We start from the raw sequence: 20,904 nt of genomic DNA on the forward strand, positions 1-20,904 counted from the left end.
CCGCGCTGAGGCCGGCTCTCTGCGGGGCGTGTTCTTGCGCGGAATCCTCGGGGCACGCAGGGGGGCCCCACAACCAGGCAACGAACGGGGCCGCGCACCAAGTTCCAAACGTCCTCCAGCCGCCAGGGCAGGGCACTCCAGGGCTGGAACTCGGAGACCGAAGATCGGATGGTGGCGGGCTGACGGCGGGGGCTCGGCGGTGCCCGGACCCCCGTTTCCCGGGAGCGAAGAGTGGGAAGCCCGAGGGCCAGGCGCTTCCTCTCCGTCTTCCAGGCGGGCTCCAGACTGCGACTGATGCCCGGCGTGGCCGGACCCAGGGGCGGGGGTGCCCCGGGGACTCGCAGGGGCCCGGAAAGGCCCCAGAAGCGCGACAAGCCGTGAGGGGGGCAGGGCCGCCAGAGAAGGCGCACGATGCCGCCCGCGACGGCGGTCCCCTCGGTCTCCCTCCGGGAGCTGGCCGACCTCGCCATCGGCACCCCGGAGGTGGGCGCCGTCAACTTCACGGCCCTGCACACGCTCATCGTGGCCATGCTTAAGAATCTCAACCTGCAGGATACTCGGATCGACTTCCCGTCCCCGATGCTCGAGCAGAGTCGCTTGTTCGAGTCCCCGCGGGTCTCAAGCAGCAGGGAGCAGCCGCAGGCGCTGGAGAGCCAGGTGAAGGACCTGGGCGGGCAGGTCCAGGAACTCAGCCTGCAGCTCAAGACCATGGGGAGCCAGGTGCAGGCCATCATGGCGCACGTGCAGCACTTCCCCCCCCAGGCCGGCGGGCTGGACGCCCGGGACTGGCTGGAAGCGAAGGATCTGCCCTTGCTTACGCAGGGAAAGGCGCAAGTAGGGTCGACGAAAGTCCGGAAGGACGGAGAGTCGGTCCCCGAGGTGGGCGCGCGGGCTGTCCGCCCCTCCCCCCGCCCCGCCGCTCTGCAGCGCCCCCTGGAGCTGAGCCCCGGAGGCGCACCTGGGGGAGGAGGCCGGAGCTGGGAGACGCGGGCGTGGTGGGGCCCAGGCCTGCTTGCGGCCTGGGGCCCACGCGGCCCGTGCTCTACCTTTCAGGGCACGGAGCTGCTCCAGGACATCGTGGAAGACGTGCAAATACTGAAGGAAGCCCAGCAAAAGGCGGAGGAGCAACCCGAGTTGCACCCAGAGGTGAGGGCGGCCGGGACCCCACCTTGGGGAGCTGAGTGGCCCCTTCCCGGGCAGCCTCCTTTGTCCCCTCTGTTACATGGGGGCTCACCCCCCACTTGTCAGACACCCAGGCATCCTGAACCGACCCAGAGAGGGGCTGACAACGTCTCAATATTCTTTGAGCGAATTTCCTTTAAACTAGAATAAAGAAAGAAGGTGGTGGGTGTTGAGAGACAAAGCTTGGTCCAAGAAGAGGGGGACTGGAATGGAGGGGGTTATGGGTCACCACCACCATCCCCCTATCTGCAGCCCCCCAGGCAGCCCCACTCTCACTTGGATCTTTGCTCCCTGGGAGAGAGAAGCACAAATCCCTCAGTGTAAGCATTTTCCAGTGAACAGCAGAGACCGGAAGTATGCCAGTTCCAGGAGATACTAGGCAGTGCTTCTGTTTCAGGCCCATATGAGACCGGAGTAGGGGATTAGAGCTGGGAAAAAAAGGAGGAGCAATTAGGGGGAAGCCCAGGGAGAGGCTGAGAAGAGAGACTTGAGAGAGAAGAAAAGCTCAAAGGAGGAGGTGGTCGAGACCCTGGAGGAGACTCACCCATGGATGCCATGTGCCCACCTCATCCCAGGCCTCCAGCCCCCAGCAGGACTCATTTTTGCTCTGGGAAGCTCTTCTTTTTAAAGTGTGGTGTTCTTAGGTTTGGAGCTGTCTTCGGTTAGACTAAAGGCTTGTTTTACCTTCAGATTCGTAGATTCTGGAGGTTTGCAGAAGTTATAAGGAGCCACTTAAATGGTAGCAATTTGCTTTGGTTCTTTTGAGGCGCTTTTCTCTTTAAGCAACACAGTCGTTCAGATGCCCTTGAAGTACCCAGTCATCTTTGTCCTTGAGAGGCGAGGTTAGCCTCGTGGAGCAGTGCTGCAGTGTCTCACTAGCGGGTTGTGTGAAATGCATCCCAGGACCAAAGAAAGGTTCCCATTGCTGCATCATTTTTGCTTGTGGCACGCTGTCCCCGGGTACCACCTACCACACTCCGCTTCCCTTCCTCTTGTTGGCTGGGAAGAGCACGGGGAGCCTGGCATACCAGCCTTCTCTTTACCCTCAGCTCTCTCAGACCCACATTCCTCCTTTCCTCTTCTGCCTTATGAGAGTGTGTGTGTGTGTGTGTGCGCATGTGTGCAGGGTCCACGGGAGGGGCTGCTTTGATCCTCAAACTCTGAACTCTTCTTCCAGAAACTCCTCCAACGGGTTGACGAACTGGAGAAGCTAATTAGAGAAAGGGACGAATTCCTGGTAATGTCAGCCAGTTCTGTGGGAAAGGGCCCTCAGGGGCCCCAGGGGGTAGGATGGTTGCCCACAGCCCGGCCCCCTCTCTCGGGGCTCATCCAGACTCTCACCCCGGGTGTCTGCATCCTTCCAGGGTGGGGTGCTGTATGCCCTCTGCCTCTTGGGGTGCCCCCCTGGGATGAGGGAACATTCTTTCCCTCCTTGCTCAGTTGTCCATCCAGAGCCCACATGGGACAGGAAACCAGCCACTCAGGACTCACTGGTTACTTGGACAGTGACTTCTCCTCGGGGCTTTGGAAGGACCCACCCAATCCTGTTAGTTCTGTTCTGTTCCTAAAGCTTCCTGGGATTAAACTCGGGGTGTGTGTGTGTGTGTGTGTGTGTGTGTTGTATGTTGTGTGTGTTTGGCGTGTGTGTGTGCACACATACGTGTTGTCTTTCCCTGTCAGAAAATAATGAGCTGGAAGCTCAGAGTGATGCCTGGTGTGGAAGAAGCCACCATGGTCACCTGGGAAGAGCTGGAGCAGGCGATTACTGACGGCTGGAAGGCCTCACAAATGGTGAACAGAGACGGGGTGGGGGGGCTTGGGCAGAGGTCTTGGGTGGGGCCCCCGAACCTTTCCCTTTTTTACTGCTGTGCAGTATTCCATTATGTGGATGTTTATAATTTATTTCACAAGTTTTCTGTTTTGGATATTTTTTATGTTTTTCCCCAATCTTATAACAAACCATGCTCTAACGTGACACTCACACAAGTGAAGGTACTCATAGGATAGATTCCTAGAAACAGAACGCACATTTGTGATTTGGCTAGCTTTTGCCAAATTACCTTTCGTGGGCGTGGTTCCAGTTTGGACCCCCACCAGCAATGTAGGAGAGAGCTTGTTTCTCAGTACCCCGCCAACTCTGTCTGTTGGTACCCACTTTTTTTAGCTTGGCCAATCGGTTAGATAGAAAACAGTACCAGAGCATAGTTTTGATTTGCTTTCATAGCTTTTCAAAGTTCCTTCAGAGTCTGTCCTGAAATGCACGAGTCCCTTCACTATTAGTGGACAAAGGTGACCAACCCTGGAAATAAAACCTCTTCAGGAAGCCTTTTGCTGATGGTGACTTGTACCCACGGGTGCGGGCATCTGTGCCAAGGCAGTGCACAGGGTAACCAGGCTAAGCTTTCTTTGTCTGAATAAAGTGGGTATTTTCAAACGGCCCTCAAGGACAAGGATCAGCTGCCCTTTGGCCTTGACATTCCTCTTCCCCTGGCTTTGTGTATCTGGGTCACTCAAAAAGGGTCACATGGACGTACAGACTCATGGGGAAGAGAGCAAAGAACACTTTGGCACCACCAAGTGGCCATCTGGGGTTCGCCAAATATTCTCTGGGTACAAAAGACACCCTCCTGGTCTCCCAGACTGCTTTCTGAGTTTGGGGCCCTTCTTCAGAGGAAAGCAGCATCAGAGAGAGTTGGAAGAAGAGCCTGCAAACGAAGAGAGTGGCCTAGAAAAAGGAGGCCTCTGCTTTCACTGTCATGTTTTTAAGCCAAAGCTTTTTTACACTTACCCACATGTCACTGTCCTATGTTTTTTTTTTTTTTTTTTTTTTTTTTTTTTTTTTTTTTTTTTTGTGGTACGCGGGCCTCTCACTGTTGTGGCCTCTCCCGTTGCGGAGCACAGGCTCCGGATGCACAGGCTCAGCAGCCATGGCTCACGGGCCCAGCCGCTCCGCGGTATATGGGATCCTCCCAGACCGGGGCACGAACCCGTATCCCCTGCATCGGCAGGCGGACTCTCAACCACTGCGCCACCAGGGAGGCCCTGTCCTATGTTTTGAGTGAGCAACACATTTCCTCGGGGTGCCACCAGAAGACACCTGCAAGACCTAAAAAATAAGCCTCAACAGAAGCAACTCTAGACATTTTTACTTCTCCAGAGGTAAGAAAGTGTCAGGGGTCTGACAGTTGCTCATAATCATGAACGACCCCAGAAGCAGATGAGAATTAGTATAAATATTATTATTATTATTTTTTTTTTTTTTGCGATACGCGGGCCTCTCACTGTTGTGGCCTCTCCCGTTGCGGAGCACAGGCTCCGGATGCGCAGGCTCAGCGGCCATGGCTCACGGGCCCAGCCGCTCCGCGGCATGTGGGATCTTCCCGGACCGGGCACGAACCCGCGTCCCCTGCATCGGCAGGCGGACTCTCAACCACTGCGCCACCAGGGAAGCCCCCCTCCAACTCTTATAATGAGTACTTTTTACTTAGAGTCACTGATTTCTTTCTTCCTCTTCCACCAGGTCTCAGAGTCATCAACAGGGCTTCCTAGGCACAAAGGGCAGGGTTCCATAACATCAAGTGATAAAATTCCAAGTGGATCCTCCACCAAGCATCCAAGTATTGACGAGGCTGTAGAGCCTGCCAGTGATTTTAGCACAGATAAGACCTTCTCGGGGACCAGTGGCATAGGATATTCCTCTGAAGGGGTTACTGGCAGGGAACAAAGCAAAGGTGAGTCTGCTACTGGGTTTCCTGGTAGAGAACAGCACTCAAGGGCCCGTGAAGAAGCTGGCCTAACCAAACACCATCCCCAGTTGAGAGCAGAGTCAGATCTTCACCGGGCTAGAGAGCAGCACGGCTTAGCACATCTACGCAGAGATGAACGAGATGCACACCTTGGCCCAGTTTATCAGGACGTATCCTCTGCCGCCTTGCCTAGAGATCTGCATGGTCATGTGTCCCCAGATCAGCATGGGGGAGTGCACATTAGCCAGGGTCAAATCTATGCACGGCCAGATCAACCTGGATTAGGACCACTTGGCGTGGATCAGCCTGCATCGCTACAACCTAGCACTTATGTACATGGTGTGGTACCCCTCACTGTGGGTCAGCTTGGAGTGATGCCACCTGGAATGGATGAGCAGGAATTGGTGCTAGCTGGCATGGCTCAGAGTGATGCAGTGCCACCATTGGTATCTGGCAGAGATCAGCAAGGATTGGGACTACCTAGTACAGACCAGCCTGGTATGGTTCCACTTAGCGCATATCAGCATGGTGTGATACTTCCTGGCATAGACCAACATGGTATAAAACAGGCTGGCATGGACGAGAGTGGCATGGGACCACTTGGCACTGATCAGCATGGATTGGTACCTCTTGGTGTAGATCATCACGGATTTGTAATATTTCGCATGGATCAGCAGGGCTTGCTGTCACCTGGCTTGATGCAAGTCGCTGCAGATCAGCAAGGTTTTGTACAGCCCACTTTGGGAATATCTGGCTTCATACAACCTGGCACAGAGCAGCATGATATGATCCAGCCCAGTGCAGGTCAGCCTGCTTTGGTCCAACCCAGTATAGGTCAGCCTGGTTTGGTGCAGCCTGGTGCAGGTCAGCCTGGTTTGGTGCAGCCTGGTACGGGTCAGCCTGGTTTGGTGCAGCCTGGTGCCGGTCAGCCTGGTTTGGTGCAGCCTGACGCTGCAGATCAGCCTGGTTTGGTGCAACCTGGTGCAGGTCAACCTGGTTTGGTGCAGCCTGGTACAGGTCAGCCTGGTTTGATGCAGCCTGGTGCCGGTCAGCCTGGTTTCATGCAGCCTGGCGCTGCAGGTCAGCCTGGTTTGGTGCAGCCTGGCGCTGCAGATCAGCCTGGTTTGGTGCAACCTGGTGCTGCAGGTCAGCCTGGTTTGGTGCAACCTGGTGCTGCAGGTCAGCCTGGTTTGGTGCAGCCTGGTGCTGGTCAGCCTGGTTTGGTGCAACCTGGTGCTGGTCAGCCTGCCTCGGTCCAGCCTGGTGCAGGTCACCCTGGTTTGGTCCGGCCTGGAATGTATCAGCGAGGTTTGGTGCAACCCAGTGCAGGTCAGCCTGGTTTGGTGCAGCCTGGTACAGGTCCACATGGCTTTTTTCAACCTGGTGTATCTATGCCTAGCTTGGTTCCACCTGGTACATATCCACCTGGTCTGGTACAGCCTAGTGGCTATCCACGTGGTTTGGTCCAATCTGGTGCCTATCCACGTGGTTTCATGCAGCCTCGTGCCGATCAGCGTGGTTTGGTTCAACCTGTAATAGATCAGCATTGGTTGAGGCAATCTGGTACAGATCGAGGCTTGATACCACCAGGCACAGAGCTTCATGGCTTTCCAACATACCATGCAGATCCTCGAAGTTTTCTATCACCACGCCCATACCAGCATGGTGTGGCATCTCCTGGCAGAGATCAATATGGTCGGGTGTCACCACTCGTAGCCAGTCAAGTTTTGGCATCACCAGGTATAGACCGAGAAGGTTTGGTACCACGAGAGACTTATCAACAAGGTTTGATGCGTCCTGGCCCAGACCAGCATGGCCCCAAACCATTACACACGGGTGTGGAATCTGCACGCCAGGATCAACAGCATTTGGAAACACCTGAACCAGAGCAGGATGACCGGGCACATTCTGTCCCAGACTCCCATGGTCCAGGGTACCAAGGTGTAGATCAGTATGTCGAGGTAGGTTTGGATCCAAATGAAATACGTGACTCAGTCCGACCTGGAGTTTCTGTTCAGACTTCCCCAAGCCAAGATGCCCCCTTTCTCAGGAGCACACGCTCCCTTGACTGTTTATACCGAGGCTCATCAGAAAGGAGTGATGTTCAGAGTGAGAAACATGATTCACTGGATAAATTGGCTCCTAGCTTCCCCATGGCAGTGGAAACATTTCGTCTGCTGGGGGAGCTTATCAGCCTCTACGTGGAGCTTAAGGAGAACATAAAGGATCTGGATGATGAACAAGCTGGCCAGACAGACTTGGAGAAGATCCAGTACCTGCTGGCACTGATGGGTGGGTGCTGTGTGCCCAGAGGCTGCTGTCCTCCTCCTCGCTTGGCTTCATCCTTCTCTCTCCCTGGGCCTCTGCCTGAGGCCCTGAAAACAGCATTTCCATTCTTAGCCATTCTGGGTTCTCCCATAGCCTTCAGGGTCCAAGAGATGGGATTAAACTGCTAGGAGTAAAGGAGCCTCAGGAGAGGAGTGAGGCAGGTTCTTATGCCTTTGCCAGACTCTCTGGAAAGCAGCTGGGAAGATGTTGGGATGAAGGGAAAATGATTTCACGGGGTTGGGCAGGGAGAGAGAATGTTGAAAAATTAAATTTAACCATCGCACATTCACAATTCTAGCCCCAGAGAATAATTAAGATTTTAGAGTTGGGTGGAAATTGTTGGTAAGTGGTCCCACAGCCCTTTAGGATATTAAGCGTTAGATGGACTCTTCAGAGCTAAGGACGCTTATCCCCTAAAAGGACACTCCTTTCTTCCCATCCCCTCTCTCCAGCCCCCAGGAAAAGCAGATAAATGATATGTGTTGTTCTTGATTGTGAGGGCTGGGATTGGGAGCCCACGGGGAATCTGACGCTTCTGACTCTAAGGCCTCGATTCTCCATAGTCAAGAAGTCCATACCCGATGACCTGCAGGAACAGCTGAAGACCTTAAAGGCCTTGACCAAAGAAGTTGAGGAGGAAAAAGCAAAAGTAAGTAAGGGAGGGTCCGCCTACTTGGCCTTCAAGTGCCAATAATCCCTTTCATTTGCATTTGGATAGATTACATAGTCCTTTCACTTTCATTATTATCTCACTGGATCTGTACAGTCCCCTCAGATGGGAAACACACCTCAGGTATCCACGTGTTTATTTCCTGGATCTAAAACCTGACATTCAAAGCTATTAAGATTCAGTTGGGCCAAAAAGGAGGCCTGAGCTCCTTTCATTACATGTGGCCATTTCCAATAAAAGCCACTGTCACTGGAGCAGCCTTGGAGCCAAGTTCGTGGGACTGTCTGGGACCAGCGGTCATGGCAAGGGACTGCTAGGTCTTCAGTCATTCTTTTAATGCTAGCTACCTACATCCATGGGATGGATGGATGGGTGGATGTTAGGAAGGGACCTTGGGCTTTGCCAGAGGGTTGGATAGGGTTAGGGAATGGGGGGGGACTCCCTGGTGGTCCAGTGGTTAGGCGCTTTCACTGCTAGAGGTCAGGGTTCAATCCCTGGTCCGGGAACTAAGATTCCCACAAGCTGCGTGGTGGGAATTTTTTTTTTTTAAGGATTAGGGAATGGGGGTGGGGTTTGCTGGGGCTGCAGAGGTACGTTCAGAAAGCAGAGATCTCAAGCCTGCCTGACCCTCCTCTTCCATCGGATTTGTAGCTGGAGAAGATGAACAGGATCCTGGAGGGGGAGGGAGAGCAAGAAACAGGAAAGGAGGTGAAAGCTGGCCAGCTGAGCCTGCAGCTGGGTACCCTCAGGTAAAATCCCCCTGCCAAATGCAACTTCTGTCCTGGCATCACATGTTCTCAGCCAAGGAGGTGATAGAGCCTTTGGTTCACTCATCCCTGAACTGACCACTATCTTTGACCCGCATTGTGTCTGCTCTTCAGGTTGTCTGTATCTAGTTCAAGTTGCTAGTGGAAGTTTCCCAGGTTCTTAAAACAGCTCAACACCAGGGCTTAGAAGAACCAAAAAAAAAAAGCCTCTTAGATTCTGTCCCCAGTTGGGGCTTCGGAGCATTTGCTGGAGCCCCTCAGAGCCGTCTCTGTGCAGTGCCAGGCCTCACCCCCTAGAAGCCTCTCAGGCCAGCACACTGGGCACCCACCTCCACCACAGGTGGGGCCTTGGACCCCTTAGACAGAGCTAGAGGGGAACGTGAAAGAGCCCTGTCTGCCTCCTCCATCCCTGACGGCCGGGGCTCAGCACTGCTGGGCCCAGGCCCCTGGGCCGGTGGTGGGGCCGGACCATCTCTTGTGCATGCAGGGTCACCGTGGCTGACATCGAGAAGGAGCTGGCGGAGCTGAGGGAGAGTCAAGAACGGGGCAAGGTCAGCATGGAACGTTCGGTCTCCGAAGCCTCCCTTTACCTGCAGGATCAGGTGAGGATTCCACACTCTCCAGCCACAGGGACTAGGGCCCTTCGCAGAGTTGGCTGTGGACATTGGGGATAGTAGACTCTTATCTGATATATAATTTGCAGATATTTTCTCCTGTTCTGTGGGTTGTCTTTTCACTCTCTTGAAAGTGTCTGGCTTTACATCTTTGTTTTTTGTTTTTTAATTAATGTTTTTTTAAAGTCTTAATTAATTAATTTTAATTTTTGGCTGCGTTGGGTCTTCCTTCCTGCACATGGGCTTTCCCTAGTTATGGCGAGCTGGGGCTATTCTTCGTTGCAGTATGCACACTTTTCATTGCGGTGGCTTCTCTTGTTGCGGAGCATGGGCTCTAGGCCCGCGGGCTTCAGTAGTTGTGGTGCACGGGCTTAGTTGCTCCGCGGCATGTGGGGTCTTCCCGGACCAGGGATCGAGCCCGTGTCCCTGCGTTGGGAGGCGGATTCTTAATCACTGCGCCAATAGGGAAGTCCCCTCTTTGTTTTTTTTTTAAATTGGAATATAGTTGATTTACGATGTTGTGTTAGTTCCAGGTGTACATGCCTTTACATCTTGGGTGTTACGATCCTTGGTCACCCCAGAATGTTCCCAGTGAGGAGCATTGGACTAGGACCAGCCCTCTGAGTGCTCGCAGAAGGATCAGATGGGCAAAGCCGCTGGGCCCAGGGGTCCCACATCAGGAGACCCTTTGTGCTAGAGGCCCCATTCTGGGCCCCCTCCAAGTTTGTCAGGACAGTGGTGTACACCATTTCATGACCCAGAGCTGCTTGTCAGGACAGCAGTAGGACAGCAGTAGATAGTGCGTTTAAGAGTCATTTGTCATCCCAAAGCTCACACCTGAGCTTAGCAACCTCCGGGGCTCCCTGGGGCCACACCTGGGAGGGCATCCACTCCCTGCTGGGCAGGCTCGCCCTCTTGACTCTTCAGAAGCGTGTCGGCTCTTCTGGTGGCAAGAGTCTCGCTGAGCTCGGGCAAAAGGGAGCCTGGCTGAAAATACATACGTGTAGAGGAATTTGGGAAAAGCAGTATTTCCAGGCCAAGCGGGCAGTCTGGCCCGGGCCACCACCTGTCTGTCTTTCTGTGTGTCTGTCTTTGCCTCTGTGTCCCCTTCCTTATCCATCTCTCTCAAATACCCTCACATTTCTTTTCCCTTCTGCTCTCAGCCAGCTTTTTTATCTCTCACACACAGTCCAAAAGGGCTGCTGCCCCAGGCCTTGCAGTGTTGCGCACTTCCAAGAAAGGGGGCCTTAGGTTGGTGCAGTCCCTCTCTCTAAGCCAGGACAAGATGTCACAGGCCTTTGGCCAGTCGGGTGTCTAGCTTTGTGGGGACAAACTGGGACCATGGGATCCAGAAGAGAGCAGGAGGGCCAGCAGAAGGAGTTTGTTCCCAGCCAGGCCATGAGAGACCCCTGTAGTGGTAGCACTTATCACATTGTCTCTTTTTTTTTTTTTTATTGAAGTGTAGTTGATTCACACTCTTATATCAGTTTCAAATGCACACCATAGTGATTCACTGTTTTTATAGATTATATTCCACTTAAAGTTATAAAATAATGGCTCTGTTTCCCTGTGCTGTACAATATACGCTGGTGGCTTTTTTGTTTTACACATAGTAGTTTGTACCTCTTAATCTTCCACCCCATCTTGTCCCTCCCCCTTCCCTCCCCCGACTGGTAACCACTAGTTTGTTCTCTAGATCTGTTGAGTCTGTTTCTGTTTTGTTATATTTACTAGTTTGTTTTATCTTTTAGATTCTATATATAAGTGACAACACACAGTATTTGTCTTTCTCTGTCTGGCTTATTTCACTAAGGATAATACTCTCTAGGTCAATCCATGTGGTTGCAAATGGCAAAATCTCATTCTTTTTTATGGCTGAGTAGTATTCCATTTTACATATAAACCACATCTTCTTTATCCATTCATCTGTTGATGGAAACTTAGGTCGCTTCCATATCTTAGCTGTTGTAAATAGTGCTCTCATGGACATTGGGGTAATGCATCTTTTAGAATTAATGTTTTCATTTTCTTCGGATAATGTATACCCAGGAATGGAATAGCCGGATCATATGGTAGTTCTATTTTTAGTTTTTTGAGGAACCTCCATACTGTTCTCCATAGTGGCTGCACCAATTTACACTCCCACCAACACTGTAGGAGGGTTCCCTTTTTTCCACACCCTCTCCAGCATTTGTTATTTGTAGACTTTTTGATGATGGCCATTCTGACTGGTGTGAGGTGATATCTCATTGTGGTTTTGATTTGCATCTCTAATGATTAGCAATGCTGAGCATCTTTTCATGTGCCTGTTGGCCACCTGTATGTCTTCTTTGGAACAATGTCTGTTCAGGTCTTCTTTTTTTAATCAGTTCTTTGTTTTTTTGATATTGAGTTTATGAGCTGTTTATATATTTTGGATATTAACCCCTTATGGGTCATATCGTTTGCAGATATTTTCTCCGATTCCATAGGTTGTGTTTGTTTTTTTTGTCGATGGTTTCCTTTGCCGTGAAAAAGCTTTTATTTATTTATTTAAAAGAATCGATTTTATTTATTATTTATTTATTTTTGGTTGCATTGGGTCTTCGTTGATGTGCGCGGGCTTTCTCTAGTTGTGTCGAGCAGGGGCTACTCTTTGTCGCGGTGTGCGGGCTTCTCATTGCAGTGGCTTCTCTTTGTTGTGGAACATGGGCTCTAGGCGTGTAGGCTTCAGTAGTTGCGGCATGCGGGCTCAGTAGTTGTGGTGCACAGGCTTAGTTGCTCTGGGCATGTGGGATCTTCCCGGACCAGGGATCAAACCCATGTCCCCTGCATTGGCACGCGGATTCTTAACCACTGCGCCACCAGGGAAGTCCCCCAAAACTTTTAAGTTTAATTAGGTCTCATTTGTTTATTTTTGCTCTTGTCTCCTTTGACTTAGGAGACAGATCCAAAAAATATTGCTACGATTTATGTCAAAGAGTGTTCTGCCTATGTTTTCCTCTAGGAGTTTTATGGTTTCCAGTCTTACATTGAGGTCTTCAATCCATTTTGAGTTTATTTTTGTATATGGTGTGAGAAAACCACATTCTCTTATTGTTATTTACATTCTAGATGGGGACAGAGCATGTGTGAGCCCACCCCTCGTGTCCCCAGGGCCTGGAGCAGGGCCTGTGTGTCAGCAGGGTGTCTGTGGACTAATGGGCATCAGCTCTGTAGGATTTAGCTAGAGGAGATGTGTTCTCACACTGCACCAATGGGCTGGCTGGAGAAAGGTCCAGAAGCCTCCTTCCTGCAAGGGCTTTATCAGCATCTGTGCTACCCTCCCTGGGAACTCTGGTCACTATTTAATGGACGGAGGTCGAGCGCCTCCCATGTGCTGCACACCCTGGGAGGCACCGAGGCTGTGGGATGGCCCGGGTCACAGCAGGCCAGGGCAGAAAGCACTCGCTGGTGGCGACCGCATGGATGCGGCGTAGCTGGGCCTCGCTCACTGCCCTGCACCCGCCCTCTCGCCCATGCCCAGTTAGACAAGCTCAGGACGATCATTGAGAACATGCTGGCCTCATCCTCCACGCTGCTGTCCATGAGCATGAGCGTGGCCCCGGACAAGCTCCTGACCACCCTGGCACCCAGCCAGATCGACCCTGCGGCCACCTGCCCAGCCTGCAGCCTGGACCTGAGTCACCAGGTCAGCACACTGGTGCAGCGCTACGAGCAGCTCCAGGACATGGTCAGCAACCTGGCTGCCTCCCGGCCCTCCAAGAAGGCCAAGCTGCAGAGCCAGGTGATGCCGCCTGCTTTCTTCTGGTGCGGCAGCTCATGGCCGGCCTGCAGGGAGCCCCTCGGGGAGTCCCCAGGGGAGGGATGTTTGGGCCACTTTTCCATGATGGAGCCCTTTAGCGACCGCACGGAAGTCCCTGGTCTTTCCCTAGGGTCACAGCGAGGGCAGCCGTAGAGCTGGTTCTGGGGATGGGGGACCATGGGGAAGAGCTGGTTCCATGGGTGGGTCCAGCACGGCTGGCTGAGGGGTGGAGCAGTGCCATTCACATGCCTCGGGACGCTGGCATAGCTTTAGGATTCATCGCCCCTCCTTCATGCCGGTCTTCTGGACTCCTTCCCACTTCTCCTCCAAAGGGCAGGCCTGCTGGTGGAGCAGGGAGTAGCACAAGTCCCTGAGGCCTGCCTCTTAGACTCCAGAATTTAGATTCAGCTCAGGGTGGGTGGCGAGGCTGTAGCCCACACCCAACTCTCAGGGGAGCAGCTCACCACTCCTGGGCCTTGAGGCCACCTCTACTGACCACCCACCCCGGTGGACCAGGTCCCTCAAGGCTAGTCCATGGGGAGGTGGGGAATTGTGGCGGCAACTGAGGAGATCCAGAATGGGGTCTGAGGTCGGCCTGTCTGCCGGGTGATGTTTTAAGGGCTGACTTACCAGGGGTGGCAGTACCCCTGGGGGTGCCCCAGGGAGGCTGCCTTTGTCCTTCTGCTGCAGGATGAAGAGCTACTGGGCCGCGTCCAGAGCGCCATCCTGCAGGTACAGGGCGACTGTGAGAAACTCAGCATCACCACCGGCAACCTCATCGAGGACCATCGGCAGAAGCAGAAGGACATTGAAGTGAGGGCGGGCAGGGTGGCAGGGGCGGGGCCGACGCACGACCTCAGTTCCCCCTTGTTCCTTATTCTCTGCTCCCTCGGCCTCCCAGGTGTTGTACCAGGGTCTGGAGAAGCTGGAGAAGGAAAAGGCCAACAGGGAACACCTGGAGATGGAGATCAATGTGGTAAGGCTAGGCCGAGGGGCCACCCTGCGTCCCAGGGAGGTCCCACCGCTCGTTCTTCAAAAGGCTGAGAGAGGAGGCGAGTCCAACGGGGGATGTGGGCTCAGTGCTGGCGCTCTCACTGCAGGGAGTGGGGCCCCCGCCATGGCTCTCTCCCATCTGGGGGGCCTCTTCCTCTCTCCGGGCAGAAAGCCGACAAGAGTGCCCTGGCGGCCAAAGTGAGCCGTGTCCAGTTTGACGCCACCACGGAGCAGCTGAACCACATGATGCAGGAGCTGGTGGCCAAGATGAGCGGGCAGGAGGAGGACTGGCAGAAGATGCTGGACAGGCTCCTGATGGAGATGGACAGCAAGGTGAGGGGTGGGAGGCTCCAGGGCCCCCTGGACGGGGACAACGCCCTCCTCTCTGGGCGCCGCAGACCCCACCTGCTTCCTCAGAGCTCACCTGGGCCCCGCCCTCACCCACAGCTGGACCGCCTGGAGCTGGACCCAGTGAAGCAGTCACTGGAGGATCGCTGGAAATCCTTGCGACTACAGCTCAAAGAGCGTTCTCCGCTCTACCAGGCAGACGAGGCAGCCGCCATGCGGAGGTGAGGCCTGGAAGGGGTGAGGGCAGGCGGGCTGGAGGTGTGCTCGGCGGAATGGCTGATCTTGCCTGGGACCATCCCGCAGTAGGAGTGACAGAGTTTTAGAGCTTGAAAAGCTCTTCTAGCTCAGGCCAGTTCACATTACAGCTGAGAGAGGGAGGGGAGGGAGGCGTAAGGCTCTCTGGGCACAGGTGGGAGGGGGTCCACAGCCCCCAGAGCTGAGAGCACTCCTGGGGGGCCTGGCCCATGGCAGCCTGAGTCCCAGGATTTCCATTCCTGGCCGCCAGAGGGCTCCCGAGGCTTACGCAGGGCAGTCCTGGGGCCCTTGGGAACCCTGCCGGCTTTGGGTTAGGGTAGGTGGGTGCTGGGTGTGTGCCCAGAAGCAGACATGTCTAGGAGCTGGTGAGCTTGGTGAGTTCCCGGGGAGCTGGGCCCGGAACTTTCTCTGGTGGCCTGGGGCCTGTCACCCCGGGCACTGAGCGTCCAGCCTGCCTGGCCCACAGAGCGCCGAGCCCGCTGGGTTCTCTGTCCCTCACGTTCGGGACCCTCTGGGCAGGGCGCTCACCCTGTGTGTGTTCCATCTCCTCACAGGCAGCTCCTGGCACATTTCCACTGCCTCTCATGTGACCGTCCCCTGGAGATGCCTGTGACTGGACAGTGAGTGGCCCCAGCTGGTGGCCACGATGGGGGTGGGCACGGCGGGGCTGCGTCTCCTGTATTCCCGGCCTGTCTCCACCTCCTGTCGGCTCCTGCTCTCTCACCGTTCACTCCGTACACCTCGGCTGCTCCTACCCCGGCCTTCAGCCCCCAACCCCTGCCCGGGCAGGGAGGCTCCTCGGGCAGGTGGAGTGTGGGGAGTGGTGGGGGGGCTTGGACGATGGGGTTTCTCACACTCCGACCTTCCCTTCTCTCTGTCCCTGCCCAGAGTCATCCCCCTGACTCCTGTGGGCCCAGGCCTGCCCTGGCACCGGTCCATCCGCCCCTACACGGTCTTTGAACTGGAGCAGGTCCGGCAGCAGAGCCGCAAGTACGGGCAGCGGAGGGAGTCCTGTGCAGGGCTTGCAGGGGGGTCTGGAGGGCGAGAGTGGAGGCTCCTCCTCACGCCTGGGATGGGGAGTAGCGGCGGTGCTGCTAGGGTGCTGACGGAGCTCCCAGCTCCTCCCAGGGTGAGAGCCTCGGAGGAGGAGAGCACCGACCTAGTAACCGCCTGCCTTTGGGTCCCTGCTGGGCACCCTTGGGGGACATTGCCTCTGAGACCCCCCTCTCCCTGCTCATACCGGGCATGTGAGGGAGAGAGGCGGTGGCTCCACGAGTGGGTGGGATGGGTGGGTGGGGGGCGTGTTTCACGCCCTCTGGGGCTCCTGCCCTCCTCCCTGCAGCCTTTCCACCTCCTCCTTGAGGGGAGGATGCTGGGGGCGTGGCTCACCCCTCTGCTGGGCCCGCCCCCCGCAGCCTGAAGCTGGACAGCGCTGCCTTCCCCCGGGGCAACCTGGGGCAGACAGAGCGGAGCGTGGGGCGCCTGCGCAGCATGCACTCCAAGATGCTGATGGACATTGAGAAGGTGCGGATCCACTTCGGGGGCTCCGTCAAGGCCGGCAGCCAGATGATCCGCGAGCTGCTGCACTCCCAGTGCCCCAGCGACCCCTGCTACAGACGGTAGGTGGCCGGGCCGGGTCCCCGGGGCAGGCGGTGAGCTTCGGCCCACTCACAGCCCACCCACCACCGAGAGCCTGGCACAGAGTGGGGGAGTGTGCGTGCGTGTGTGTGTAAGAGAGAGAATGTGTGTGTGAATGTGTGTGTGAGAGAGCATTGTTCATGTGTATTGTACGAGTGAGTGTGTGTGTGTGTGTGTGTGTGAGATTATGTGTGTACATGAGGGGTGGGGCCTGTGTGTGAACATGTGTGTAAAGGTGTATGAGAATGTATGATTGTGTGTGAACGTGTACGTGTATGAATGTGTGAGAGTATGTGTGAATGTGTGTGTGTGAATGTGTGAGTGTGTGAACATACGTGTGAATGTTTGAGAATGTGTGTGAATGTATGTGTGTGAACACGTACGCGTGAGAATGTGCGTGTGTGTGTGTGTGTGGCCTTCAGGGTGGCCGGGCCGGTCCGCCCTGCTCACTCACCCCCTGCCCTGTCCTGGCTCGAGCGCTGCCCCCCGCCCCACCCTAGGCGTGTCCCCGGCCACACCTGCTCCCCGTGACTCCACTGTCTTCACCGCAGGCTGCCAGATGCGGCTGATCACACCTACCCGAGGGCGCCCCGGTGCTGCGGGGGCAGCCACACCCTCACCTACCCCTACCGCCGCAACCGCCTAAAGCACCTGGCACAGGGCCTGTACCCCACCGAGGAGAACCAGATCGCCAGGAAGGTGGGGGGCACTGCCGTGACGCCAGACTCTCAGGTCCCTCTGGAAAAGACACCAGAAGTCCCCTCCTGGGCCCTCGACCTCGGGGCAGTTTCTTAGTCAGACCCAGTCCAAGCGTCAGGTTCTTATCCTTTCCTGGGAAGAGGAATGCCAGCCCGGCCACCCGCCCACCTGGCACTACCGCCTCCACCACGGGCCCCCCCTTCCCCTGTCGCTTGGCCCTGGCGCCACCCAGAGCCCCCTCAAGGGCTCTGAGCACCGTTTGGTGCCCGCCTCAGGAGAGGACCACCCTCTGGGAGGCAGGACGGGAGGGCAGCTCTGAGCGGCACTCGCCCATCTCCACAGCACGATGAGGTGGATATCCTGGGCCTGGACGGACATATTTACAAGGGACGGATGGATACAAGGCTGCCGGACATCCTGAACAAAGACAGTGAGTGTCCAGGTGGCCCAGAGGCCCCTCAGCCTTCTTGCTTGGGTCCCACAGGGCCCGCCCAGCTCCTTAAGGCCCTTCTTGTGGCCACCGGGCCCTGACTGCCTTCTTCCTCCACCTCCCTGACTCCAAACGTTCAGGTCTCCAAAAGCCTCCGGGTCAGTGTTTGCAGAAGGGGGACGGCTGTCCAGTCTCAGCCAACTAGCTGGGATGTCGTGGCCCCATCTTTTCTTGCCAGCCTTTATCCTCAGACCGCCACCCCAGTCTTCCTGCCTAAGCCTCTGTTCCCAGCATCACCGAGGCCAAGTCCTACCCCTTCTTCATGACTCAAAATACCCTCTCCTGAGCCCCCACCACTTTGTGAATCACCCGTGTCCTGGAATGTCCCCTTCCAGTTAGCCATCCTGAGGTGTGCCATTTGTCACTTCCCACCGGGTCTCACTGCCATGTATGCACCTTTCTAGTTGCCTCCTCTCCCGAACTATAGACCTGGAGTCAGAACTCACCCAGCACCTGGCACGGGGCTGATGTCTGTGGGTGGATATCCGAGTGAGTGGGTGGATGGATGGATGGACAGACAGATGGCCGGGCAGACATTTCGGTGAATGAAGTGCTTACAAGGGGCATATCCACGAATAAAGATGGAGAAGGATGCCAGCTGAGGCTGGCTGTGACCAGCAGCCCTGCAGCCCTCTCCCCATCCCCATGGGTCCCCACAGGGCTCCTACCCGGTGTCTCAGAACTGCCTTTCCCCTCCACTGTCTCCATCAGATTCGGGGATAAAGCACAAGGCCAAGCAGTCCCAGCCCCACGTGCACCAGCAGCGGTCACTCAGCGACAGCGGTCAGCTGCCCTCACGACCCAAGAGCGCTCAGATGCTGGCTGGCAACGACTCAGGTAGCTCCTCTCTGGGTGGAGGGTCCTTCTGGGTGGCCTAGGCACTGCCCCTCGCCTCTCCTCCTTGCCCCGCCAGGCCCCTTTCCTGCCCATGACTGGTATATACCTTTATTTCCCTGGAGAGAGGAAGGGCCTGGGAGCTGAGGGATGGGATGCAAGGGAGGAGAGAGAAAACTCTTCATTGCTGAGTGCTTGATAATGCGCCAGGTCTGTGGTCAGATACTATTACTGCCCCCATTTCACAGAAGAGCAAATAGGGACAGAGTTGCAGCCCAAGCTCTGGCTCCAGGCCCGAGTCCTTCCCCTGCTCACATGTGCCGACTCTCCTGGAGCTAAGCCCCTGGCCTGGAAGGTCCCCCAGAGTCCTGCTCTCCCCAGAGGGGCTAGATCCTGCCTGAAAGCCAGAGGGCTAAGGGTTCCCCTGGGGTTTGGTTACACATGGGGCCAGAGAGGGACAGTGGCCTGGAGCTAGGAGGCTGGATCACTTCCAGGTGACTCTGAGCACCTCTCCCCCTTCTCTTGACCAGTTTCCTCATCTGTTGATAAAAGGGTGCCGGATTAGGGCTGCTTAGTTAGGCTCCCCTTTGAGAGTCTAAGAAAGGTGCTGACTTTCTTCCCATAAAAAGCTACGCACCCACAATGCTTTACAGCTACTTCCGGAGGTTCAAGGACCACCCCCACCCCCTGCCCAGGTTAAGAGCCCCAGCTAGGTACTTTTTACACCCCCCTTCCAGTTCCAGCATTCAGTGAGTGCCTGGAGGAAGCAGAAACAAAATAAGCGGCAGTGGTGGCCATGTTGCCTCGCCTCTGTTGAAGGTTCCTCACCGGCCAGGCACTGCTGAGGAGCTTTCCACTTACAAACCAGTCTTCATCCTCATGCATTAAGAGGCAGGGACCACTGTTGGTCCCACCTACAGCTGAGAAAGCCGAGGCACAGAGAGGTTAAAGTATTTGCACAAGGTCACACAGCTAGGAAGCAGCAGAGCTGGAGTTCAAAGCCGAGCCATCTGGCTCCAGAGCCAGCACTGGTGACAAAGGGTAAGAGCCTGGGATGGAGGACTCAGCAGTGGACAGACAGCACAGCTCTTGGTTCCGAGTTGATTTCTTGGGGATACTTAGCTTTTTTCTCCCCAGCACTCCACCATCTACTCCAAGGGCACTTAAAACGTGTGGAAGCAGCAGCAAGAGGGAGGGTAGTGTTAGGGAAAATTCCTGCACCTACTTGTTTCAGTATTGCCTAAACAGTTAAGAGGGAACGTTACCAAAGAGGCAGGCTCTCAGCCCCTGGTGAAGGCTTGTTTATTTTTAACTCAGAGAGATTATAAAGGAGTGTGACTTAGGGGCTCGTATGAGGGCTTGCCACCGCCCCCACCCACCCACCCCCCGCCGGCAGCATGATGCCTTAGCTCGGCCTGGCTACTGGGGCTGCTCCCGACTTCCTTGGGCTTTGCGCAAGCTGGGGTGGGCCGCTGGTGGGCATGGGAGCAAGACAGAGCCAGGTCTGCTCCCTCCTGTCTCGCAGGTTCGTCTCTTCAACAGAAAGACAGACCCATCTCCACTGAGGGGCACCTCTCCCAGCCGGATACAGCTCACCTGCCCAGTGAGATGGCGTACCTGCCAGCGGGGCTGGAGATGCACATGGACGTGCCTCCTGGGGAGGGGCTCGAGGAGCCCACCCAGGGGCCGCAGTCCACCACTGCTCACTGAGCAGAGCTATAAATAAATGTTTAGGAAAAAGCTTGAGGCCATGCAGCTTCTCTGGTCCTGGCTCAGGAAGGTGGAGTGAGAGGGAGGAGCCGCTGCAGGTCAGATGGCAGACTTCTTGCAGCCTGACCATTAGGCCATGGCCCCCAAACAGGTTGAGCTGTTCTCTGAGGGTGCCAGGGCTTCGAGAGGGCTGAGTGTTGGACCCAGGGCCAGGAAGAGGCAGCACAGGCCAGACCCCAGGCTCCGGGGACTGGCGGGCCTGCAAGCGGTCTGCCCTCTCCTGACCCCGCTGGACCCGGTGCTATGGCCTTCTCTGGCACTGGCACTGCCTTCCATCTGGGGAGGCTGGCCAGGGCACTCTGGTGAGGTTGGGATGCTTCATGTCTGTGCTTGAGCTGTACCTTGTGTATCTTGGAGCAAAGGTAAGGGTGGCAGCCTTCCTGCTGCTGGCAGGGAGGCTCCTGGCACATCCTGGGGGGGGGAGCGGTGCCACCAGCACCTGGGAAGGTTCCTGTTTGCTGTCCTCTGTTGCTTACCCTTGAGTAGCTGCTGCAGACGTGGGAGGGGCGCAGACCCAGGGGCCGCCAGGGCTAGGTCGTGTCCCTATTCCCCTCCCCGCCCCGCCCCTCCCCCCCCCAGGAAGATAGAGCAGAAGTGTGCCTGGCATTTGCCAGGGGGTCTTGAGGCCTGGCCCTTGTCCTGCTTCAGTGTCACCCCAAGCAGGCCAGAGGGCTCACTGCTGTCCCCCAAGTCAACTGTAAAGGACAAGCCCGTCCCCAATCAAAGCCCCAGGGACAAGGGAGAGCTGTCCCGCACCCGGGAGGAGGCCTCTGCAGTCATGGAAGC

General features: G+C 55.8%; 1 protein-coding gene across 1 annotated transcript; it reads left to right on the plus strand.

Annotated features, from left to right (window-relative positions):
- Positions 1 to 411: 411 nt before the first annotated feature.
- Positions 412 to 20,058, plus strand: QRICH2 (glutamine rich 2; the record flags this gene model as incomplete). The annotated part of the gene is made up of 19 exons (XM_079725511.1): positions 412 to 1,146; positions 2,863 to 2,961; positions 4,703 to 6,074; positions 7,011 to 7,220; positions 7,820 to 7,905; positions 8,578 to 8,675; positions 9,181 to 9,295; positions 12,813 to 13,073; positions 13,782 to 13,904; positions 13,993 to 14,067; positions 14,253 to 14,417; positions 14,532 to 14,653; positions 15,242 to 15,307; positions 15,576 to 15,677; positions 16,103 to 16,306; positions 16,877 to 17,024; positions 17,367 to 17,454; positions 18,226 to 18,351; positions 19,874 to 20,058. The coding sequence occupies 19 exons, from the start codon at positions 412 to 414 to the stop codon at positions 20,056 to 20,058; spliced, it is 4,380 nt and encodes a 1,459-aa protein (XP_079581637.1).
- Between the last annotated feature and the right edge of the window lie 846 nt (positions 20,059 to 20,904).

Source organism: Hyperoodon ampullatus, assembly GCF_949752795.1.
Source record: "Hyperoodon ampullatus genome assembly, chromosome: 19".
Taxonomy (NCBI): Eukaryota; Metazoa; Chordata; class Mammalia; order Artiodactyla; family Ziphiidae; genus Hyperoodon; species Hyperoodon ampullatus.